The 24,980-nt window shown below is 42.3% G+C and overlaps 1 protein-coding gene across 1 annotated transcript in view; it reads right to left on the bottom strand.

Moving 5' to 3' along the window:
- Positions 1 to 24,980, bottom strand: part of LOC137518421 (collagen alpha-4(VI) chain-like) — a 267,080-nt gene that overhangs the window by 173,521 nt on the left and 68,579 nt on the right. The window contains exons 2-3 of the mRNA XM_068236258.1: positions 21,027 to 21,115; positions 3,371 to 3,979 (exon numbers count right to left, since the gene is read on the bottom strand). Coding sequence (XP_068092359.1) covers positions 3,371 to 3,979; positions 21,027 to 21,115 — 698 coding nt within the window. The remainder of the gene's footprint in view (positions 1 to 3,370; positions 3,980 to 21,026; positions 21,116 to 24,980) is intronic.

The following is a 24,980-nucleotide window of genomic DNA, read 5'->3' as shown; positions in this document are numbered from 1 at the left end:
AGCCGCCTGCAGCCATCCTGTGCCCTCGACATCTCTCTGGGATCCTCTTATCCCCCGCCGCTAGCTAGTTTCATTTTTGCCGACCCGGAGTCGGCGGGCTGCCACGCGTTTTATAGCACGCGTTACTGCGGTTACAGGACGCTATAGCAGGTGTCAACATGTATCTTTGTGCGTGTTGACACCCGCTATAGCGTCCTGTAACTGCGGTAACGCGTGCAATGATACGCATGGCAACCCACCGACTCCTGAGATGGCAAAAGCGAAACTAGCTGGCGGCGGGGGACCAGAGGATCCGGGAGTGACGTTGAGGGCACAGGATGGTTGCAGGGGGCTGGTAAAAGCCCCAGGTAAGTGATTTTTTTTTATTGGGTTTAGGTTTACTTTAAATGCACACCTTGAATTCAAAACAGTGGCAAACTATGCACTAAACCCTAATACTAGATAAAATTGAATGCAAACTGATACACATGAATGCACCTAGCCATAAGGAGGCTTACATTTTTGTACAAGAGGAGTTGGCAGCGCTTCCAAATGCAGGCTGCACACAAATTGACAAGCTGCATAGAAGTGCAGAGCCCGCACACGTGCAGATTACACAACTTGCATTCAAAACGGATGCAACAAATGGAGGACATTAGCTTCCAATAAACAGTTTACATGCAGATTGTTCAGTAATAGACTCTTACACCACGTTGAAGGGTTCCCATCCATTTTGAATGCAAGTTCTCAGGTGTATCCTGCATTTGGAAGTACTGCCATTTCCTCTTGTTGTACAGAATGGAAAGTATGGTAAAGGAGCTCATTAACTATACAATTTTTGGTGAATGGTTGTATTTTTAATCAAGTTATTCAAATTGTATTGTATGGAAACAGAGAAGCTGGTGGGCCCAATCGATCCTGAAAAGTTGCATTACTGATTGTTCCCTTAACCTTCCTGGTGGTAAGCCCGAGATGAGCTCGAGCTATGCCGCGCAGGAGGATTTCTCAGGCCCTGCTGGGCCGATTTGCATCATTTTTTTTTTGCAACACGCAGCTAGCACTTTGCTAGCTGCGTGTGCATTCCGATCGCCGCCGCTCCGCGCAAGATCGCCGCTGATCGCCGCGCTGTGCCGCCCCCCCAGACCCCGTGCGCTGCCTGGCCAATCACTCCCTTAGATGTCATGACGTCCATGACGTCGGTAACGTCATCCCGCCCCGTCGCCATGGCGGGGGAAGCCCTTCAGGAAATCCCGTTCTTTGAACAGGATTTCCTGATCAAAGATCGCCGGAGGCGATCGAAGCGGGTGGGGGATGCCGCTGTACAGGGCTCGCTTCATGTTTTTTAAAAAAAAATAGGCTGCGCTGCCCCCTGGTGGTTTCTAATAGACCGCCAGGAGGGTTAATGATCGTAACTGGTTTTGCAATGATCACAACTGGTTTCAATATCGTTAAAAGTTTGGCTCCTGCTTTGGATTTTCTATCGATTTTCTATATATCTACTTATCAGTAGAAATAGTTTTATTGTGTCGGACTCCTGGTGAGGACAGCAAAACCTCCTGAGCGGCGTAACGCTCAGGAGGTTAACAGGCACCAAAGGGAACCTGAAGCGAGAGGTATATGGAGGCTGCCATATTTATTAACTGGTATTATTTCAAAGGAAATAAATGTATTTCAAGTTCCATGGTTTAAAATGACTGCAGACAAATGGTTGAAAGACAAATGGAAACTGTTGCCTAAAAGTTAATTATTTTTCCTGCACTTGCATCCTTATAATTTCTTGTATATTTGTCTTCCCAATATAGGGTTCCCGGGGGCATAATTAGAAATCACTGGACCCCCTTGTGAAACCTTTGGATGGGCCCCGCTCTGCGTCCACCGCTCCTCCTCGCTGGGTCAGGGCCACCGTCAGCCAGCCAGTCCAAAGATTAATTGGTGAGAACTTAAACATATTTTAAAGGAAACTGTGCACTATTTTTTTCACTTTTCAAATGAACCTCCCCTAAAGGAGTTTTGCAAAGTGTGTAGGATTTGGGGGGTGCAGCAGGTATTTACATACCTACGGTGGGCTGCTCCATAGCCCCCCTGTCTATATGAAAGCCTTTATTTTCTGTGTCGCCGCGCCAGTTAAAAGTATTCTAGTGATATCCTGTCTCTCCAGCCTCCACAATGCATGCCAGGGATGCGCAATGCATTCTGGGAGATGTAGTTCATTAATGTGGTCACATCTCCCTGCCATGCATTGTGGCTGCCAGGGACACAGCACTACACAATGGGAACTCTGCTGCACAGGGACATATGAAATGAAGATCTCCATATAGGCGGTAAGCAACAGAACCAACCCCCCCCCCCCCTCATAAGTAAGTAAATAAGTAAATGCCAGCTGCACCAAATACCTGCTAAAACCCCAAATGCCACACAGTTTATGAATCTCCCTTATGGGTTATTATAGGGTAGCTAAAGTAGAAAAACTTACCTGGGGCTTCTGTGCCCTCCCTGTCATTCTGCTCTTCTGCGATTAGCTGCAGTGCTCCTCTTAAAGCCAGCCAACTGGGACGGCCATGGACTACTACGCATGGGCAAACACTTCCGGCCACTGGAGTGCCATCAGGAGACACATGGTCCAGGGTCGCGCCTGCAGCTGTCAGAGGGGTACTTCTGCTTATAAGAGGAGTGCAGAATGATGATGAGGGCACAGAAGGTCTGCAGGGGACGAGAAGAATCTCCAGGTAAGTTAAGCATCACTTTTTTTTTCCACTTTCTGTATATATATATACCGTATATATTTGATTTAAAAATGCCCCTGAGAGACACACCTCATACAAATATATATGATGTGTGTCTTTTCAGAGGGCATATTAATCTGACAGGAAGTTGCATCATGTGTACATTTCCAAACTGCTCCTGATCGATAACGGAGTCAGTCTTCATGTGATAACTTCTGAAAATGGATCCTGCTATCAAGTGGGAGCAGATCATGTCGGAAATAATGGTCCAATTCTCGTAGATCGGACGGGAAATAGCATTGTGTGCACCCAGCATTAAACACAAGCCTGAATAAGATTTTTAGTTAATGAAAGGCCCAATCCTGTCATCATGACATTGTCACAATACCCATATCATCCCAAGGCCTTTGTAAAGTTTATTTTTGTTTAACTCAGCTGGTTCCAGTTTTGATTTTACTTTGTTTTAGCAAGGAGGTATGCCACTAACAGAAGCGATGGTTTATTTCTCCAGATGGTACAATTTGTTCAGTTTCCTTCCAGATGTTTATAGTCATGAAATATAGATGAGTTTAATTAAAGCCCAATAGACATTCTGTGTCAAGAATGTCAGCCTGCAGGCTAGAGATTAGGACAGGAAGGAAAGATGAGAGGACTCTATAATGATATACCTTGAGCAATCTGACCGATCTGTCTGGTGGCTTCTTCTACCGTGGTGCACAGAACCTGCAGCATGTTTTGGGAAATGCCTTGCAGAGCAGTGAAGTCAGCCACATTGTAGACGTATTTCTCATCTGGATCACTGGCAATTTCATTGAGCTCTGTCAAGAGGGCGTCCTTTATACCAATAGCATACAAAGTGATCCCTGCATCTTTCACTCTCTTGGATGACTCCTTAATATTATCTTGAGACTGTCCATCTGTTATGACAACAGCTATCTGCGGTACTCCGTCTTTATCTCTTGCTCCAGCACTTTCTGTAAAGAGATTGTCCAGCATAAACTGAAGGCTTTCCCCAGTCTTTGTTCCTCCACCTTTGTATGGCAAGGTCTGGACATACTGCAATATATCATCCTTCTTATCATGAGTATTTAAATAGAATTCTGTACGCGGCGTATCACTATACTGGACAAGGCCAATTCTAATCTTATCTTGTCCAACTTCAAAGCCGTTTATTAAAGTGTACAAAAATGTTTGCATGGTTTTGAAGTTCTCTATTCCAATGCTCCATGATCCATCCACAATGAATACAATATCTGCAATGTTTGCTTCTTTACATACTGAAACAAAAATAAAACAGCAGTTATTTCTCAGTGTATGTGATGTTTCATAAAAATTAGAAGTAAATAAGCAGGCACTCAATAAGCTTTGCATGCCAAATTTTCTACTAAACTGAAATAATTATTTCCACTTCTAGACCTACTGCTTGTGATCAGAGGCCCACCAATAAGGAAGACCTTACTGCAATATGAATGTGCACATCATACATTAATCTCTCAAAAGCAATATATCTTTTGTATATGTTCATGGCTGTAGCATGTATAAGCGGGCCAACACCTGTAAAATGCGTTGTCCTTATGTGCTTGAACGAATAAATGTTTTTCCAATAAACTTGGTTTGTCCTTCAGAAGATGTAAGGCACATTACCTCCTGCTCTTGAATTTCTAGTCATAATGATTGTAATAGTATACGCCTAGGGCATCTCCACCAGCTTTGTTTTAGATCTCACCTAGCTAGTAATGTTAGCACAATCTGAAAAGATATGCCCCAAATTTATACCTAACTTTTGGTTCTGATTTTTTTTTTTTTTTTTTTTTTTTTTTTTTACAGCTCAAACTAATATTTGATTATCTGTGATAGTCAAGGATTTTTCTCCTATAGATCAACTAAGACAGGCAAACATATTACATTCTACTGTATGTAGTCAATCTTCCATCTCCATTTCTTTGGAAAGGAAATACTTGTGTACCATAAACAAACCGAAACATTAGTGCTTAGAGCTTCATGACTCTCTCTTTCAAGTGAAGATATAAATCATTTCAATACACCCATATCGATTCTGAAGATTACTACTATTATTAAATCTTTAAACCATGACAAGGTTCCTGCTCTGAATGGCTTTAAAACAGGATTTAAAACATGATGTCCAAAGAAACCGAAGCAGCAGTTCTGGAGAACTCATGCATATTTTACACATGCACAGAATCATGTGTATTCATGAATGGTCCTGCATTTTTGTGTGTTCTAGAAGCAGTGCTCCCCAACCCTGTCCTCAAGGCCCACCAACAGTGCATATTTTGTGGAAATCCACAGAGGTAGTTAATCAGCTCTGCTGAGACACTAATTACCTCACCTGTGGATGTTTGAGGTTTCCTGCAAAACATGTACTGTTAGTGGGCCTTGAGTACAGGGTTGGGGAACTCTGTTCTAGAGGACCCTCATTTAACGCTTTATATGGGCATTTAACAGACCACTTTGTGCATTCACTGTAAATGGCCACAGCTTTGCTCTGCACACTGAGTTTAGTTCTATAACAGTGTGGGTGTGTGCAGCCCAACCCCCTTTCAGAGAACTGCAATCTGGGACACAGGAAGTTCCTCCCAGCTCAGTGTGTGTATGTGTTCCAGGACATTCTGACCAAGCAGCAGTGCCTTCATGAAGAAACAGACATAATACCCCTTAAAGTTTGACATCCCTTGGTTAAGCGGAGCAAGGTACATTGCAGTTAATACCTGTTCACATGCTTATTGCATCTTGTTTGATTGTTAGCTCTGTATTGATAACTGTTCCATGTATGTTTTGTTTGCAGTTTTCACGGTGCTCAACTACTGTATGGAAAATATTAAAAATTAAACTTAAAGCACCAGTCTAGAGACTCTCTGCATAATTACTGAAGCCAAGGGCTGTTACAGTGAAAACTTGTCGCTACATCTGAGTCTGCATATAAAGAGCACCTGAAGAGAAGTCACTGATTTGCATTTAGCTGCATGAGATATTAAGAATGTTGTCAGCTGCAGAGGAATCAGAGAAGACTGCACAGGTCAGATGCAGCTCCAGGGAGAGAATTCTCACAGAGAAGGGACAGGAATTACATGACCAGGAAGTTATGAAACATGAGAGTGCATTTAACAAAGCATATGACTCCTGGATGCAGATAGCAAAAGAGACAAGGACTAGACTAAAATCATTCTGTTTACCAGAGGATCTCCACATAATACAGCATGAAATTCAGAGCAGACATTGCAAGGTTTGCCAGCATTATGAATCCCTTACACGCAGCCGCCCTACTACCCCAGATATTGTAAAGAAAATGGCTGCAGAAATGTGTGAGCTTGTAGGTAAGCGACTAGAGACTAATAATGCAACTTATAATGATCGGCTAGAGAAAGACAGAGTAAGGATGATATTAAACAAAGATGAATATGGATCTGTTTTTGGACACACAAACACAGAAACCGTATACTCAGAACCTTCACAAACATCAGATGTCCACTCTAATGCCAGCTCCAAGGTCTCGAGCAAACAAGTAGATACAGAAGCAGAGCTTGCAGCTAAAGTAGAACAAGCCAAGGCTATGGAGGAAATTCAGACTCAGGAAGCAATACTTCACAAACTGGAGAGCGAATGGAAACTAAAGGAGGCAAAATTGTTTGCAGAGTTTCAGTTAAAGCTGCAGGAAGAGAAAACAAAGCTTCAGCAGCTGCATACAGATAAAGAAGTCAGAATAGCAGCAGCCAGAGTTAAAGTCTACAGCAGTTTTCAAGTCGACCCTGACTGTTATAAGGAAGAGGATGACTTTTCCTGCCAGAGTACTGAATTCAGACCTCTCCAGAAGTCAGAAACTGTTATTTGTCAACCTCAGCAAATCCCTCCCTGCCTTCCATCATCTGCAGAAGCATCCAGCCTTGCCCAGGCACTTGCAAGTGCATTGACAATAAATCGGTTATCTCCTCCTGAATTAACTACATTTACAGGTGATCCTTTAAAGTTTATAGATTGGAAGATATCGTTCATGGCTCTCATTGATCAAAGACCCATCCCTGCTTGTGAAAAGATGCTTTATCTAAAACGGTACCTTGCTGGAGAAGCACGTAAAGCTGTGGAAGGACATTTTTATAGGAACTCAGAGGAAGCATACCAGAGCGCACTGAAAGTTTTGCAAGAAAGGTATGGAAATCCATTTATTGTACAAAAGGCATTTCGAGACAAGCTAATGAAATGGCCCAAGCTTAGTGCGCATGATCCCCTGGCAATCAGAGAGTTTGCAGACTTCCTGCACAGCTGTCTTGAGGCTATTCCCCATGTTAAAGGTCTGGCCATTCTAAATGATTGCGAGGAAAACCACAAACTGCTTAAGAAATTACCTGAGTGGATTGTACATAGGTGGAGCAGAGTTGTCACAAAGAAAATGGATGCATCAGGAGATTATCCTAGCTTTGCATGCTTCACAGAGTTCATGCAAATGGAAGCACGGGTAGCCTGCAATCCTATAGCCTCCCCTCTTATGATGAACCTCAGGACTACAGAGGAAAGATCATCTAAGAAAGCCAGTGTCTTTAACACAAGTGTTGAAATTAGGAAGGACATCCTCAAAAGTCAAGATGCGCTTGACTCAGATTTGAATCCACCTTGTTCTATTTGTATAAATGAGGAACACAGTCTTGCTGTATGCCCAATCTTTGCAGCAAAAATCCCTGAAGACAAGAAAACTTTCATTTTTGAAAATTATATATGTTTTGGGTGTCTAAGAAAGGGACATATCAGCAAAAACTGCAGAAGGCGACACACTTGCGATACATGTGGTCGTCGCCACCCAACCTGCCTACATGAAGAAAAACCTGAAACATCTATAGAAGTAGCTAAAAAGGATTCCGCCCCTACAGAAGATCCTGCAAGCCATATATTTCACAAGGTAACGTCCCATGTACTGATGCAGTGCGTCACCGCCACATCTAGTATTGTTCCTGTTTTTGTATCATCAGTAGAAAAGCCCCATAGAGAGATTCTGACATATGCATTGCTGGATACACAAAGCGACTCCTCATTTATTTTACAAGATCTTGCTACAGAGTTAAATGCAAATGCTCAACCTGTTCAACTAAAGCTAAGTACAATGACCGCTGTTGACACAATTGTAACCAGTAAAAAAGTTCAGAACTTACAAATTCGAGGACTGTACTCTGGAAACTGCATCAGGTTGCAGCAAGCTTACACTCGCGACTTCATTCCTGTCGACAAGTCCTACATTCCAACTGACAAGACAGCGCTGCAGTGGCCTCACCTTAGACACCTAGCAGATAAGTTACCACCACTCCAAAGCTGTGAAGTTGGAATGTTGATCGGATACAACTGCACATCAGCTCTAGCCCCATTAGAAGTCATTACAGGCCGTGAAAATGAACCTTTTGCACAAAGAACTGAGCTAGGCTGGAGTATAATAGGGTCATCTAACCCTCATTTGCATCATCAGGAAGGCCAAAGCTTTGTACATCGAGTGGTGGCAAAGGAATTACCTGTACCGTCTACCTCTGACATCTTAAAAACCCTTGAAGCAGACTTCAATGAAATAAATACTGAAACAAAGTATGTATCCCAAGAAGATATCCTTTTCCTACGTCCACTTCGTGGAAACATAAAACCGAATGAAAATGGACACTATCAAATGCCCCTTCCTTTCAAGGGCAACAGTTTGCTAGTAATGCCTAACAACAAGAAACTGATTGTAGAAAGTCAAGAACTGTGCAAAGGGGGAGACATCCATCTTCACAAATTCCACTCTGATGCAAAGGAAGTCCATGACCATGTGAATCCCTCAGAAAGAGCAACTATTCCTAAAATTCTCAAACTAAACTTAGATGCGTCAGCAGACCGTGCCCGTGGAATTCCGCGGTTAGTAGACAATGACACCTTCACCTTTAAGATTGAACTGCAAGGCAAACCTTCAACATGTTGTGGTATCCCATCTGTACTTGCTTCTGTGTATGATCCTCTTGGGTTTATTGCTCCATTCACTATAAGTAGAAAGTGCATCCTGCAAGAGATGTGTAGAAGAAGCATTGGAAGGGATGGTTTGCTCCCAGATAGTTTGCACCTACGGTGGGAGAAGTGGAAGAAAAGCCTCCGATACCTCAAGAAAATCACAATAGCCAGAAGCTATCATCCTCACGACTTCAAAAACATTGTCAGAACAGAACTACATAATTTCTCAGATACCAGCAAAGAGGACTACTGTAATGAAGTTCACTGCAGCTTTGTGATGACTAGAACAAGAACTGCTCCTACAACGGTTATAAGCATTCCAAGACTAGAACTTTCAGCTGCTATGGTTGCCACCAGGATTAGTGTTATTCTAAAGGCCGACCTGGAAATGAGGATAGATAAAGAACCTTTCTGGACAGACTCACAAGTTGTGGTAGCATACCTGAAAATTGAGGTCCAAAGGTTCCACGTACTTATCACAAATTGTGTCCAGTTTACAAGAGAAACCACAGACCTCAGTCAATGGCGTTACATCGACACAAGAGAAAACCCAGATGATCGTGCCTCTAGAGGTCTTCAGGTCACTTCAACCTGGTTATCAGGACCCAAATTTCTGTGGGAACAAGAACTACATCATACAGTTTACCCCTGTGCTGACCTGCCTGTCGGTGATCCTGAAGTTAGACCAGTTCATGTATTTACAACAAGAACCACTAGTCATGTGGACCTTCTCACTCAATTGAGTATATTCTCATCTTGGACAACACTCCTTGAGCTCATTGTAAGAATCCTGAGACAAACAAAGAAATTACTCAGGCCTTGTGACTTTTGTAGAATGTGAAAGCGACGCAGAAGCTGTAATTAAGTTCATCCAACACCAAGCCTTCAAACAAGAAATGTTCTTTCAAGCTCAAGTCTTCTCTATTTTCTTGACTCAGTTATTACCAGAGGACGAATTTGTGTTGGTGGAAGACTAAAGAACTCATCACTCAACCAAGACGTTAAACACCCAATCATCCTCCTGAAGGATCATTATATCACAAAGTTGATCTTGTCCCATTACCACAACTAATTCTCCGACAAAGACCAAAGCCAAACCCTAATGGAACTCGGAGCAAATGGATTTTGGGTTATTGGTGGGAGCAAGTATATTGCCAAGTTGATATAATTGTGTGTTCTGTAGAAAACTCAGACGACCAACAGAACGGAAAAAATGGCTGACATGAAAAGGCACGTATGTACATGACTTTGTGTGGTCATTTAATGCAATGTATTGAAATCATGTTTTGTTTAGGTTATAACCCACAATAACATGATTGGTGGGAGTGTAAATGGCCACAGCTTTGCTCTGCACACTGAGTTTAGTTCTATAACAGTGTGGGTGTGTGCAGCCCAACCCCCTTTCAGAGAACTGCAATCTGGGACACAGGAAGTTCCTCCCAGCTCAGTGTGTGTATGTGTTCCAGGACATTCTGACCAAGCAGCAGTGCCTTCATGAAGAAACAGACATAATACCCCTTAAAGTTTGACATCCCTTGGTTAAGCGGAGCAAGGTACATTGCAGTTAATACCTGTTCACATGCTTATTGCATCTTGTTTGATTGTTAGCTCTGTATTGATAACTGTTCCATGTATGTTTTGTTTGCAGTTTTCACGGTGCTCAACTACTGTATGGAAAATATTAAAAATTAAACTTAAAGCACCAGTCTAGAGACTCTCTGCATAATTACTGAAGCCAAGGGCTGTTACAGTGAAAACTTGTCGCTACATCTGAGTCTGCATATAAAGAGCACCTGAAGAGAAGTCACTGATTTCTTAATCTTTTTAGTCTGGAAGAACCCGTCAAATAATTTCCAGATTTTAGGGAATCCCTGCATAAAATGTATATCTTTATGTGGGAAAAGAGAATCTATTTTGCATGTTTTTTTACATGTGGACATGGATAAGTCCTTTCTATTGTTAAAGCCTCGACTCCATGCTCCTCTTTTTCAGTGTGCCCATTTCATGCCCTTCATTTTAGTGCTCTGTATCACAGTGGCCTGCATCATAGTGCTCTTATCATAGCACCACTAATTGGTAAATTGCCTCCGTATCATAGTGCATCTTATTACAGTTCTGCTTATAATGCTGGAACCCATTTTAGTGTTCCATATAATAAGACCCTCTATTTTCAGGTAACTTATTATATACTGGGATGCAGAATGGATGCAGAAACACTGACTCCAATGAATGCCTATGGGCCTGTTTCCACTAAACACAATTGTTCTGATGCAGATTTTCCCATAAGCATTTATTGTAGTCCATTCTACAGGCCCTCAGTTAGGATAGTTATGTTTTTTTTATTGTTTTTTTTTGAGGGGGGAAGGTGTATTTGATTATGTAGCAACCTATGAAAAGTATATTTAACCATTTCAGCCGCCCGGACGTGATGCTCACGTTCAGGTGGCTGCTCTGCTGTGGTGCTGCGCTTCGGCGCGCACCTGCGCACGATCGCGGGCACGCCCCCGTGCCCCCGTGCTCTCCTCCAGTAGCCCTGGGATCAGTGAAAGGGAACATGGTTCCCGATCACCGATCCGTGTCCCCAGCAGAAAAAACAAAGCACTCTTACAAAAGGCTTCAGTCTTTCTGCAAATAAAATTTTCCGCGTCCTCCTTGTGCTTCCGTTTAGCAAGAAGCACAAGGAGAAAAAAAAACCTCAAGGTGGCCATCTTGTGGCCAAATAGTAAAACTACATCTACATATTTTTTACATTACAATTTACACATATAATAACATTAAAAATTAACTGTTTATTTCCCACACCAAAATATTACCCAAATAAAATTTTTAATGGAAAAAAAATTACAATAAAAAAATTAAAAAAAACATAAATAGTTACTGAAAGGTTCTGAACTTTTTAATTATGCATCTGAAGGGGGGTATACTATGAACATTAGTAATAGTGATGGACGCAAAATGGAAAAAATGCACCTTTATTTCCAAATATAATATTGGCACCCTACATTGTGATAGGGACAAAATTTAAATGGTGTCATAACCGAGACAAACGGGCAAATAAATTACATAGGTTTTAATTATGGTAGCGTCAATTATTTTAAAGCTATAATGGACGAAAGCTGAGAAATAATGATTTTTTTCTATTTTTTCTTATTAATCCTGTTAAAATGCATTTATAAAAAAATAATTCTTAGCAAAATGTACCACCCAAAGAAAGCCTAATTAGTGGTGGAAAAAACAAGATATAGATCAATAAATTGTGTTTAGAAGTGATAAAGTTATTAGCGAATGAATGGGAGGTGAAAATTGCTCTGATGCATAAGGTGAAAAATCCCCACGGGCTGAAATGGTTAAAGGCGTCCCCTATAAAAAAAATACAGTAAATGTTTGGAGTTTTATTTTTACTATTCTTTTCTATTACACAGCCTGAATAGGAATGACACTAAAACAGCAATAGGAACTCCACTAAAAACTGCAACATGCATACAAATTGGCTTTACCTCCAGGTACAGGCAGGTCTTAAACTGATCAGTAAATTATGTGCTAACATGCTCCCTAATTTCCATGAGAATAGCTATTTTCAGTAAAATGAATGCAAATTACCTCACAAATTATTACCACATAATTTACCTCATGAGGTAAAACATGACTAAAACCTACCAGAATTGCTAAATGTCATTACCTCATGAGGTAAATTACAGTACATGAGGTAATTTGTTTGATAACTCTACCAGAATTGAGGCCAAAGTATTTGCACTGCACTTTATATCAGCTGGAATACTTTCTTGCACAGCCAATACTGGTAGGATTTATAGGGAAAAAAAGTAAGTACAGAGAAATAGGGTAAAATAAAATAGATAAGAACTGAGAAGAGGAAAACAACCCACATTTCCCCCCAACACCTTTCTCTTTTCTCCATGACTCCTCAAAGGACTCCCAAAAATTTCAGATGGATGTAAGTGGCCCGTTTCCACTTGTACGCAGGCATGCCTCTTGCGAGACACAATGCCGGCACAGCTGCTCGCCTCTCACAGCCGAATCCCTCTAGCCGCGCTATGCACGGCAATTGGATTCAGACAGCGACGCATTAATTTTTGCAGAAGGGTCTCAGATTTTTCCTCGGCCACAAATTCGGATGCTGTTCATAGACTTCTATATGCTGCCAAATTCCATCCGAATTCAGACAAATGGAAACCTAGCCTAAGTCTTGCTGGAGGAGCATCCGCATTGACGTAGCAATAGGAGATGCAGAGGTAGTGACCGCATCGGGGCCCCTGGACTAGAGGGGCCCGTTAGGGGCCCTCCTTCATTCATCTTATTAGCCTTTCATTGGTACTATACTGGTAATGAACATCTCTGTATGTGCATTGAATAGTGGTAATCCTTATCAAACTGTTTCCTTACTCTAAATACACCTCTTTGACACTGCAGCTGTCCTTGGTAGGTTTTGGGGCTTCCTATCAAAAGAGTGCTTGGGGCCTCATGTTAAATTTGCACTAGGGCCCCAAGCTCCTCACTGATCATTAAGTATTTCTGGACACAGTTCTGCCACAGTGTAACGATTGGTGTCAGCACGCAGAGAGAATCTGATTCTTGGCGATCTGCAGTACCACTAAGAATGCAGATATACGCTTGATTATCGATGATCTGCAGAATCAGCGATAATACAGATGTATTACTAACCTCTGGATACCAGAATAGTGAGAGTGTTTGGTGCAACAGTAACAACTCTGAGAGGAGACCACCAGAGGACATGGAGGCCTAAGACTCCTGAGGAATTCACCCCTGACTGTGGGTGATATTCCTGTAGCCTGTGGACCCCTGGGCGAGGGACCGAGGCTGGGTTGCAGGAAGCCCTGCAACTAATATGAAAGGTATTGCCCTGGACTGTGCTAACGTAGTACAGAAATAGCACAATCCTAGTCTGGGTGTGAGGTCCGTAGTCACAACACCCTGGAACTAGTCTGGAGCATAACATAAATGATAATACAATTCCCTAGTCTTGGGTGTGAGTTCCGTGATCATCAACACCCTGGAACTAGTCTGGAGCATAACATAAATCATAATACAATTCCCTAGTCTTGGGTGTGAGTTCCGTGATCATCAACACCCTGGAACTAGTCTGGAGCATAACATAAATGATAATACAATTCCCTAGTCTTGGGTGTGAGTTCCGTGATCATCAACACCCTGGAACTAGTCTAACAAATAAACAGTATAAGGTAATCTGGCTCAGTGTGAATTCCCAAGTCCTCTTGGTTCAAACACACTGTAAGGATCTGACTATGGTCTGAATGCTTCCACAAAGTGTTTGCGATGGCAGACAACCAGCAACTGACAAGCAGCAGAATATATAGTAGCTGGACTCTGCCGCCCCGCCCGAGCCACTCAGCCAATCATGACTCCTGCAGGAATCAGCTGATCTTCCTGATCAGCTGACACTTCCCCTGCTGGTATAAAGGTCCTGAGTTCAGGCCCGCGCGCGCGTAGCTCTCCATCTGCCTATGTGCACTAACAGACCCAGCCACACCAAGCGCACGCCGCTGCATGCAAACTGCCGCGTTGGACGCGGAAACGGCCGCTTTGCTGTCTGGACATGCGGCTGTCCTTGGTAGGTTAATTGGCTCCAGGTCAATACAGTGCTTGGGTCCCCATGTAAAACTCACACTTGGGCCCCATCTCCTTAGTTATGCCTCTGTCTAGGGTCTGTAGAAAGTCTAGAGCCCTAGTGTGTGCTACCCCAACAAAATCTTACTAAAAAGCCAAATGACCATCAGTGATGTTGGGCAAAAACTGCTATCTTACCCAGGGCCCCATTTCATCTTAGTACTTTTCTGCACAAGGTCTCCCATTTATTTTATGTTTGCCCTTTGCTTATCTGGCACTCTTTAGCAGAGACACAGCTTTTATAATTACATGGAAGCAAATGCCTGTTCTGTTTACTACTCTCCAGATCATGTGGTGTAAATAGATGCCATGCATAAGCCAATGTCTTTTGTAGAAGCATGTAGTCGCGTATGAAATGCTGAAAAACCATAATGTTTTATTGTGAACGCTGATTAGAATAAACTGATCAGAATTCTAAACATGTGGGGCCAATGGCTGGTCTGTTTTGCATACCTCTATTCAGGAGCCACAGAAAATATTGTTATTTCAGTAATCTGTCAATAATTACAGAGCTTTTCTAAAATATGATTGATAGATAGATAGATAGATAGATAGATAGATAGATAGATAGATAGATAATGCATCCTGACAGCAGTTATTGAATAGTATCCATTTCTTACACGTGGTAATTTGAGGAATGTGGGCTATGAACAGTCAGGTGTTTTGGAGAGTGCCCAAGGCCAAAGCACGGCTTGGTAGACCAGAGAAACTGAAGACAAATATATGGTTTTGGAACAGAAACTCTATACATGTTTTTTTATATGACAGAATGTCTGGCTTCACTTCATGCTCATCTACAAATTTCATGAAAAAAACTAAAAACATTAAGGTCATACTTTCTCACTCACTATTATATGCCACATGTACACATCATTTCTGCTGGCCTAAATGTACAGTTTCTGACTAAATAAATAAAACAAAAGTACAATTAAAATAAGGGTTGGTTTATTGACATAAGATGTCAATTCATGCATGGGCAGAAAAATATCCACTAAAAACTATATTTTTGTTTTCTTTATACTTGAAATTAATCAATAACACAATGGATTTATAATGAAGTGCATAGTGTAATTATTTAATGTCTTCTGCTGGTCAGTTCTCCCAGTGTAGATTCTGGTTCTGTTGTGGACAAAGCCACCTAAGAGCACAGACACATGCATTTGTACAGACTCACCATGTGTGTGGGTAACTGTCCTGACACATTCTCTTCATTGGTATTTGAGAAACTGTATGCCCAGTGACATCAACACACAAGCAGTAGCCTAGCCACACCCCCTATGAAAGCCAGGTTACCTTAGTGATACATGTTGGGAAACACAGGCAGCTGCAGTGATCATGTGTAGAGATCTACATTAACCACTTCAGCCTTCAGTCGTTTTTCACCTTGTGCATCCGAGCAATTTTCACCTCCCATTCATTCTCCAATAACTTTATCACTACTTATCACGATTAATTGATCTATATCTTATTTTTTTCTGCCACCACTTAGCCTTTTTTTGGGTGGTACATTTTGCTAAGATGTATTTTTTTCTAAATGCATTTTAACAGGAATATTAAGAAAAAATTGAAAAAAAAATCATTATTTCTCAGTTTTTGGTCATTATAGCTTTAAATTAATACATGCTACCATAATTAAAACCCACACATTTTATTTGCCCTACTGTCCCGGTTATCCCACTATTTAAATTATGTCCCTATCACAATGTATGGTGCCAATATTTTATTTGGAAATAAAGGGGCATTTTTTTCAGTTTTGCGTCCATCACTATTTACAAGCTTATAATTTAAAAAATATTAGTGATATACCCTCTTGACATGCATATTAAAAAAAGTTCAGACCCTTAGTTAACTATTTATGTTTTTGTTTTTTTTTTAAATGTAATTTTTTTTTTTGTTAAAAATTTTATTTGGGTATTTTTGAGTGTGGGAGGTAAACAGTTAATTTTAAAGAAAGAAAATCCATTATTATATACTAACAGAGTTCATTTGTGCCAATCTGTTGTGTTGAGGCGCATTGTTCTGCAGGGAAAAATCTGCAGTAACGCAAAATACCTCACACACCACTTCACATTCTTTCAGAATTAAGCCCTATGGCTCATGTCACTCATTAACACAGGTGTTACAGGTTTGCTAGTTACTGTATGAAAAACCGGAGCCAGCCACAAAGATTTTTTTGCAGTGTCTCTAAAGGAATCCAAAAGCCCCTCACTGGAAAAGCAGTGTAAAGAAGAATTTTGATTTCTTAAAGAAGTGTTTGTAAATGTAATCTTACAATGCATTACTCTAGGACGGTAGGTGAAATAATCAAACTAATCCTTCATATGCCCCAAAATCAAGCATATATCCAGAACTGCTGGTTTACCACTTGTGGCTTATTAATTTTACGGAGCCATGAACTCCAACTTGCAGACTGATGTTCCAGGCTGCTTTAACATTCATCACTACTAATGTATGAACTGAATGTGGCTCTTTGATACACGTTAAAGTGAACCAAAAGTGAGAGGGAAATGGAGGCTACCATATTTACCGTAGTTACTTTTAAACAATACCAGTTGGTTGGCAGCCCTCTCTTTGGTTGCAGTAATGTGTCAATCACACACCTGAAACAAGCATGTGGCTAATCCAATCCGACATCAGTCAGAAACTCCCGATTGGCATGCTTGTTCAGGATCTATGGCTAAGTGTATTAGAGACAGAGGCTCAAAAGGACAGCCAGGAAATCTGCATTGTTAAAGGGAAATAATTATGTCAGCATCCATATTCCTCTGGACAGTCCTGTGGCTTCCCATGTCCTCCCTGACCACAGCGTTGCTGTGAAGGGACCTTCTGAACAGATCTGATAAAAGCTTGTTGGATATGTTTTCATGGCCATGCCCCCCTTCATGTATGAATGAAGTTACTCTGCTCATGTGCGAGCAAGGATGCACCTGCGCAGTGAGCCAAACCTGCTTGTGAACGAGCGGCTTCAAGAACTGTGCAGGTATGGCAGTACTCTAGCATGCAGCAGTAATACTTATAATTGCCATGTTAATACATTTAAGGTGACATCAGCAGATACAGGTAATATTTATTTGCACTCATGCTGGATGTCAGCTGAGCTTTGTTGCCACCCACCTCACCTATATTCATTATCTCCATCTTTGAGGGGATGTGGCTAAATAATACAATCGACTAGTAGCACATAATATTGTAGCTGTAATGATAGTTTGGCAACCTCCTTATAACACATCAGAGTGACAGCTATTCTCATTTCTCTCGGATTGCTGTCCTAATTGGCTTCGGGATAGGGTGAAGAACACCTTTAGAAAAAAGGAGACAACGGGAGCCCAATAGTGCAATATGTCACTAGGTCTTTTTTGTAAAAAAAAAATCGGTAATAGGAAATATTCTCACAAAGGTAGGTTGCATGGGGAGCAACTAACCACAGAGAGCAGGTGGAGATAACAAGCCCATCTCCACTCGGGTATCTCCAGGGATGGCTTGGTGCAGGATGGTTGCATTCTTGGAAAAGGAGGGACTAGTATGGATTAACCACTGTAAACTGTCCCTCACTCCCCTACTGAAGGAGGGGGAGATAAAGCTAGCACATAGAGGGTGAAGAGGCGCCCAAGATCACATAAAAGTAGGTGAAAAAAACACATAAAATAGAAATAGTAGAGGTGGCTTACCTCTTAATGACAACAAAATTATGGGAAAGATAAATTTGCATGGGCAATGTGTTTCCTGGGTGCTCACCCACTTCCTCAGGAGCGTCTCTCTCAGGTGCTCCAAGTTTTAAGGCTAACTAATTACCTTTTATTGCCCTGAAGAAGTGGGCGAGCACCCACGAAACACGTTGCCCGTGCAAATTTATCTTTCCCATAATCTTTGCCCGTGCAAATTTTGATGTCATTCAGAGGTAAGCCACCTCTACCATTTCTATTTTATGTGTTTTTAACGTACAGTCATTTTTTGCGATCTTGGGCCTCTTACCCTCTATATGCTGTCCTAATGGTTTCCCGCCATGCAAAATGACCTTTAAAATGTTGTCTTTGCCCAATTTGCCTGTGATGTTTTTATTTCCTCATTTATCACTGTGCCTGTGTTGATGCAACAAGAGGCCAGATATTTGGTCATTTTGGAAGCTTATTCAGCTGACAGTGTGTAGCCTTCCCTGCAGCACATCTCAAGTGGTATCCAGTTAACTTTTACTATTATTCCATCTAATCTAAGTCTGTTTATCTTAGTTTCATACACTGGAAAGTGTACACTCTTCTACATTTTTTTTTTTCACTAAATTGATTGCTGGACAGGAAGTTTATAATTATTTTGTTTAAAGTGTACCTGAGACGAATTTATACAAAAGTCTTATACATACCTGGTGCTTCCTCCAGCCCCTTCCGCACCGATCGCTCCCACGCCATCTTCCTCCGCTACCTCCTTCTTCTGGTAGAAGCCCCTTAACCACCCTGGCGTTCTATTAAGATCACCAGGGCGGCTGCGGGAGGGTTTTTTTTTTATTAAAAAAAAACTATTCCATGCAGCCAACTGAAAGTTGGCTGCATGAAAGCCCACTAGAGGGCTCTCCGGACGCGTCATTCTGATTGCCTCCGGCGATCAGAATTAACAAGGAAGACCGCAATGAGCGGCCTTCCTTGTTTTGCTTACCTCGTTGCCATGGCGACGAGCGGAGTGACATCATGGACGTCAGCCGATGTCCTGACGTCAGCCGCCTCCGATCCAGCCCTTAGCACTGGCCGGAACTGTTTGTTCCGGCTACGCTGGGCTCGGGCAGCTGGGGGGACCCTCTTTCGCCACTGCACGCGGGTCGGATCGCGTGTGCTGCTTTTTTTTCATAAAAATCGGCCCAGCAGGGGCTGAGCTCGTCCATACCGCCCGGCTGGTTAAGTTTGCACAGTGGACGCATGTGCAGTGAGGCTGCGTGCGCCCCCGTCTCGTTCCTGCAGCTGGGTGTGCTCTGCGCCTGTGCAGTAGCACTGCGCAGACGCAGAGCATTCCTGGCCATAGGAGTGCGGCGGGGTGCTCGCATGCGGTCGGGCCACGCATGTGAAGTGCGCCTCGACCCGCCAAGCTAATGTGGCTACTTCCAGGAGAAGGAGGAGGCGGAGGAAGACAGCTGGGAGCGATCGGTGCGGAGGGGGCTGGAGGAAGCCCCAGGTATGTATAAGACTTTCATATTGATTTATCTCAGGTTTCCTTTAATGATCTCCTTGACTTATTGGAATTTTACAGAATGTACTGTAGAAACTGGATAGACCAGCACCCAAATGGGGACAGACGTGTGCTTAAGTGGATAGACCCAATAGCCCTCAGAGGGTCAAGCAAAGTCCAACACGAAGAGTCCACAGCACCACGTCAGTAATATATAGCTATTTTATTATTTAAAAAGACAAAGAGATAGCCATAACAGCGACAGACGCTGTTTCGGACAAGGTCCTTCCTCAAGCTGTATCAGGCTCTCTCTAAAATACAACACAATTGCTACTCTTATATATACTAGTCATCAATGCAAAATAACCAATCAGGATGCAGAGAGGACATGGAGGACCTGATGGGGAACTGCAAAATAGCCACGTAAGTTACACCCACTGTGACACAAGACCAATCACACTCTGTCCTAGGAATTTAAATCTTTCCTTACCTCCTCCTTCTAACTGACAAAATACAGAGGACCTGATGGGGAACTACCGTTCACTCCCCGTGTGTCACGCCAAAGCACTTTAGGGCAAGTAGTAGTTAGTTTATATCTAGTGCTTCAATATATGTGATGTGTGTCTCTTTTATGTAGTTGGGATGCAGAGGTGATATGGGTGGACCTGTACTTTGATTTTTGACCATTGTAGATAGGCCAATTTTCCAGCTATTAATCTTTCATTGGCCATTTTTTTGGCTCATGAGTACTTTTATATTTTTGGTGGGGTTTTTTGATATCCTCATGTGTCTCGCCATTGACCTTGTTAACAAAAGATTTTTTACGCATTTGATTAGTTGTTTACGCGTTTTATTTGCATGCCTGCTTTTTATGCTCTTTTTTGCATTTTCTGTCTCCCATTGTGGGATTTACGCGTACATTTTTACGCGTACGCAGACATATGTACACATACAGTAATGCGGACTTCTTTTACGCATGCACTTACGTTTACGCATGCGTCCATGCGTACTTCATGAGGTCAACATGACTTTCCAGGAAGTGCTTTGGCGTGACACACGGGAAGTGAACTGCAGTTCCCCATCAGGTCCTCTGTATTTTGTCAGTTAGAAGGAGGAGGTAAGGAAAGTTTTCAATTCCTAGGACAGAGTGTGATTGGTCTTGTGTCACAGTGGGTGTAACTTACTTGGCTATTTTGCAGTTCCCCATCAGGTCCTCCATGTCCTCTCTGCATCCTGATTGGTTATTTTGTATTGATGACTAGTATGTATAAGAGTAGCAATTGTGTTGTATTTTAAAGAGAGCCTGATACAGCTTGAGGAAGGACCTTGTCCGAAACGGCGTCTGTCGCTGTTATGGCTATCTCTTTGTCTATTTAAATAATAAAAGAGCTATATATTACTGACGTGGTGCTGTGGAATCCTCGTGTTGGACAGTATGTACTGTATGCAGAATTTAATTGTTACCTATGTAAGTGTCCCTTCATCACCAGTCCCTGAATCACATCTACCCCAGAGCTTTATTACAATACACACCTGTTTTCTGTGAGTGCGTCACATGAACGCTGAGCCCAAGCAGTAGGAAGAATAAGAGCGATTTCAAAGGTTCCATTCTGTTCAAATATCTATGAAAGGCATAAAATAGTAAAAGTATAATTACATTTGTGTGGTACCCATACAAAACAGGATATAGTCGTTTTAAACATTTATAATTGCTATAATAATATACAACCTACTATAACAGCAATTAAACGTTTCTTTTATTCACAAATATATTTGGTGGTGCACAGTGGTGTAGTGGACAGCACTCTTGCCTTGCAGCACTGGGTCCCTGGTTCAAATTCCAGCCAGAGCAACATCTGCAAGGAGTTTGTATGTTCCCTGTGTCTGTGTGGGTTTCCTCCGAGCACTCCAGTTTTCTCCCACATCCCAAAAAACATACAGATAAGTTAATTGGCTTCTCCCGTAAATTGGCCCTAGAGACTATGATGGACAAATGACTATGGTAGGGACTAGATTGTGAGCCCCTCTGAGGGACAGTTAGTGACAAGACTATATATACTCTACAAAGCGATGCAGAAGATGTCAGCACTATATGCTATCATAAACTTGGCCAATTAAACATTGTGCGGTGTTCTGAATCCTTCTCAGATGCTTTATGAAAGTTTCCTGGAGTTTGGGACGAGTCCTCTTTCTTCAAAAAAGCCCCAAGCTTGTAAAATGTTGAATGTTCATTAGTCAGAATTTTGTTTCATCAGTCCACAGAACACTACCACAAAAGTTTTGGGAACACAACTGTATGTTTAAAAACTTAAAAAAAAGTAGATTTATTGTTTTGTCTCAGCTCAATGTTCTGACTCTTATCAGCTATTGGACGATAAACAGGTACTGTGTATTCCTGCATATAAGACTACTTTTTAACTGTGATGATTTGCTCAGCTGCCTGTGCAGGCAGGCAGCCTTTTGACCATTGTGTAGGTTTGCATGCTGCAGGACTCTGGAAAGAAGAGCTTCTGTCAGTTTTGCAGCTTGTGCTTGCAGAGGAATTTGCATACGTTGTCATGCAAATTGCCTGGCCACATTCATTGAGGCGTGTACTATAAGTACTATGTCTTTCCCACAATGCTTCGCTGTTCATGAGGATTTCGTCCTATGTAACACTCCTGGTGGGGTGTCAGCCTGACTCTCTGTTTGAAGATCAGCTTAGAGTAATTCCTGGAAACTGTGCTAGGCAGATTTCCCTAGTGCAGTTAGGATTGTTTATCTGTTTTGTTTGTCTGTTGCGATTGTCCTGTCCCAGCGGTGGTCGATAGGAAGTCGTTCTGATCTCTGTTCTTGGAGCATAGCTGGTGCAGCGGTTGCTACCAGCTATCTCTTTTGTTCTGCCTCTCTGGATCGCGCTAGCCACTTTTCGCTAGCGCTGTGGATCCTTCTGTTCTGTCTCCTGGGATCGCGCTAGCCACTTTTCGCTAGCGCTGTGGATCCTTCTGTTCTGTCTCCTGGGATCGCGCTAGCCACTTTTCGCTAGTGCTGTGGATCCTTCTGTTCTGCTACTCTGTACCTGGATCGCGCTGGCCACTTTTCGCTAGTGCTGTGGATCCTATCTCTCGTTTGTCCCTGTTTTCGTGTGTCTGTCTTGTCTGCTACTACCGCTTGCTGGAGGCTCGGTGAGGTAACCGTTAAGCAAGCGTTCGCGTCCTCTGTTTCATGTTTGTCTGTCGATGGTTAGTTAGGCGTGCTTGTCTCTATTGTGCTTATCACGTGGAGACCGCGCATAACCGCGTGCACTGTTGCGAATGAGTGCGGTGTTCGCGGTTAGCTAGCGTTTGTTATTTTCCGCATCTTCTCATTGTATTATTTGTTGTGCCTTTGCTACCCTCGTATTCTGTTCTGATCTGCCTTGTGTCACGTCTGGCGACCGCACCTCTCGCAATCTCGTTCCTATTTCATATCTGCTGTTGTGTGTGCGCGGTCGCGGGGGTAGCGACTGGATTGGCGCACACACATACAACCTGTCCCTTTGCTCGTTCTCATTCGCAATCGCCTCTCTTGCGATTGCGTTCTGCGCTTCGTACAATTCCTGTCTGGCATTTGTGGAGGTACAGAGGATTGGTTCCTCTGCACTCCCCAGCGCCATCTGCCGACAGGAATTTCCCTATACAGGTGCGTAGCACCTTTTGCTGGGTGCCTGCAATTACACGCTTGTGGAGGATTTCCGCCGTGTCAGCGCACGCGTTGTGCGCTGATCACGGAGAAAGTTCCACAATCGTTACATTAACCCTTGAAAATCTTCTGAAAAGTTGGGGGTCGTCTTATACGCCGGGTGTCATTGATGTCAGGTGATACGCCCTATCCTGTTACCGCCTCTCAGATCTCCCTGCTGAGGGAGTGCAATCTATTCTTCCATACTGCTCTGATAAACAGGTAGACAAGGAGAGCTGACCAGTCTACTTAAGGAGAGTTGACCGATGCAACAAGTCAATTGACTATATACTGTTATATACTGGGTAACACATACAGTACAGCACCAGTATCTGTTCATACACAGCTCCAGTACATGATTTTTTAATTTTTATTTTTATTTGGTGTGCATTGGAAGAGGGGTCGTCTTTTATACGGCAAGTATATCCCAAACGCTATATTTTAACTGGAAAAGTTGGAGGGTCGTCTTATATGCCCAGTCGTCTTATACGCCGTAATATACGGTATGTGTATGCGTGCAAACGACTTGAAGAATGACTGATAACAGGCGGTTTGCCCGATCCAACTGTCGGATCTATGTTGATCTGATAATGTACAGTTGGTGCGCATGTACCAGTCGTTTTATCAACTTGTATTTGTTTTGAATGTGTCATCTGTCATTCCTCTTGCATGCGCAGTATGTGAATGAGTTGGTCGTTTAGCCGTCTAGACGTGTGGACATACAGATCGTGCGACTCATTAGGTTGTACGGTTTGTCGTGTTGGTCATGTGCATGTTGGACATATGTACATGCAGTAAAATATCTTAACTGTTGACGTTTTTATCTATTCCCTACTCTCAGAAGCTCAGTTCTCTGCCAGGAAAGCTGTAATTCTTTTATAATAATAGCACGTAACAGGAAATACAACGTTATACCTCTAGCTAATTTTATTCTACTCATTTAAATATTTCTTTCGCTGTGTTTTATTGCAGAAACATAATATAATGATACATACTTATAGTAAGAAGCAGCAAAATTACAACACTTATGATGTATCGCATTACATACCACAAATCTGCATTAAACAATAAAGAAATAACCCAGAAAGACAACTCATTTAAAGAGGAGCTGTTAGGTATAAGGTCTCAGAGAAAAAAACACATATATCAGTAGCTAAAGATTGGCTGTACTTACATTACATATGCATTTCACTGTCCACGTTTGGATTTCACAGAATTTTTATATAGTATTTGCAGAGAATGATGCTCCTGACAGCTCATGGCAGGTTCCATGTTTGTCTGTCTCCTATGAAGCCAAATGTGTCCTCATGTCCTCCCTGCTTCCTGATGATTCCACTCAGAAAAAAGACAACACAACTGTGCAGTGAATATTAATTAGCCATGTGGCTAGGAACAATAGTGGACTCATGCAGTATACTCTGCCCTGTGATTTTTCAGTGCTGTGAGCTGGTCTGCATTACACGCTGTTGTAACATGAGCCTGTAACTTCTCACTAGCAGCAGAGGGGAGGACCCAAGGTGGGAAGGAGCAGCCCCAGAATGCTTTGCAGTATGGTATGCGGCCTCTCGGCCTCTTAAGAGCTTGGGTCTAACAGCCTTGCTGTTCAGCACACATCAAAAGTAAGAGAGATTTTTAACTTCAGTATTGCCTTTTTGGCTTCCTTCTAAACTGTTTAACACAGGAGAATAGAGGTTTAAATTAGCTTTTGCAGCCTGACAGTTAATCTTTAAATATTTCAAGTAAATATCCTCAATATCAGGATAAGTAATCCCATTCACCTACAGTAAT

The sequence above is a fragment of the Hyperolius riggenbachi genome, chromosome 5 (assembly GCF_040937935.1).
Source record: "Hyperolius riggenbachi isolate aHypRig1 chromosome 5, aHypRig1.pri, whole genome shotgun sequence".
NCBI classification, from domain to species: domain Eukaryota; kingdom Metazoa; phylum Chordata; class Amphibia; order Anura; family Hyperoliidae; genus Hyperolius; species Hyperolius riggenbachi.
This window is presented reverse-complemented; position numbering and strand designations above follow the sequence as displayed.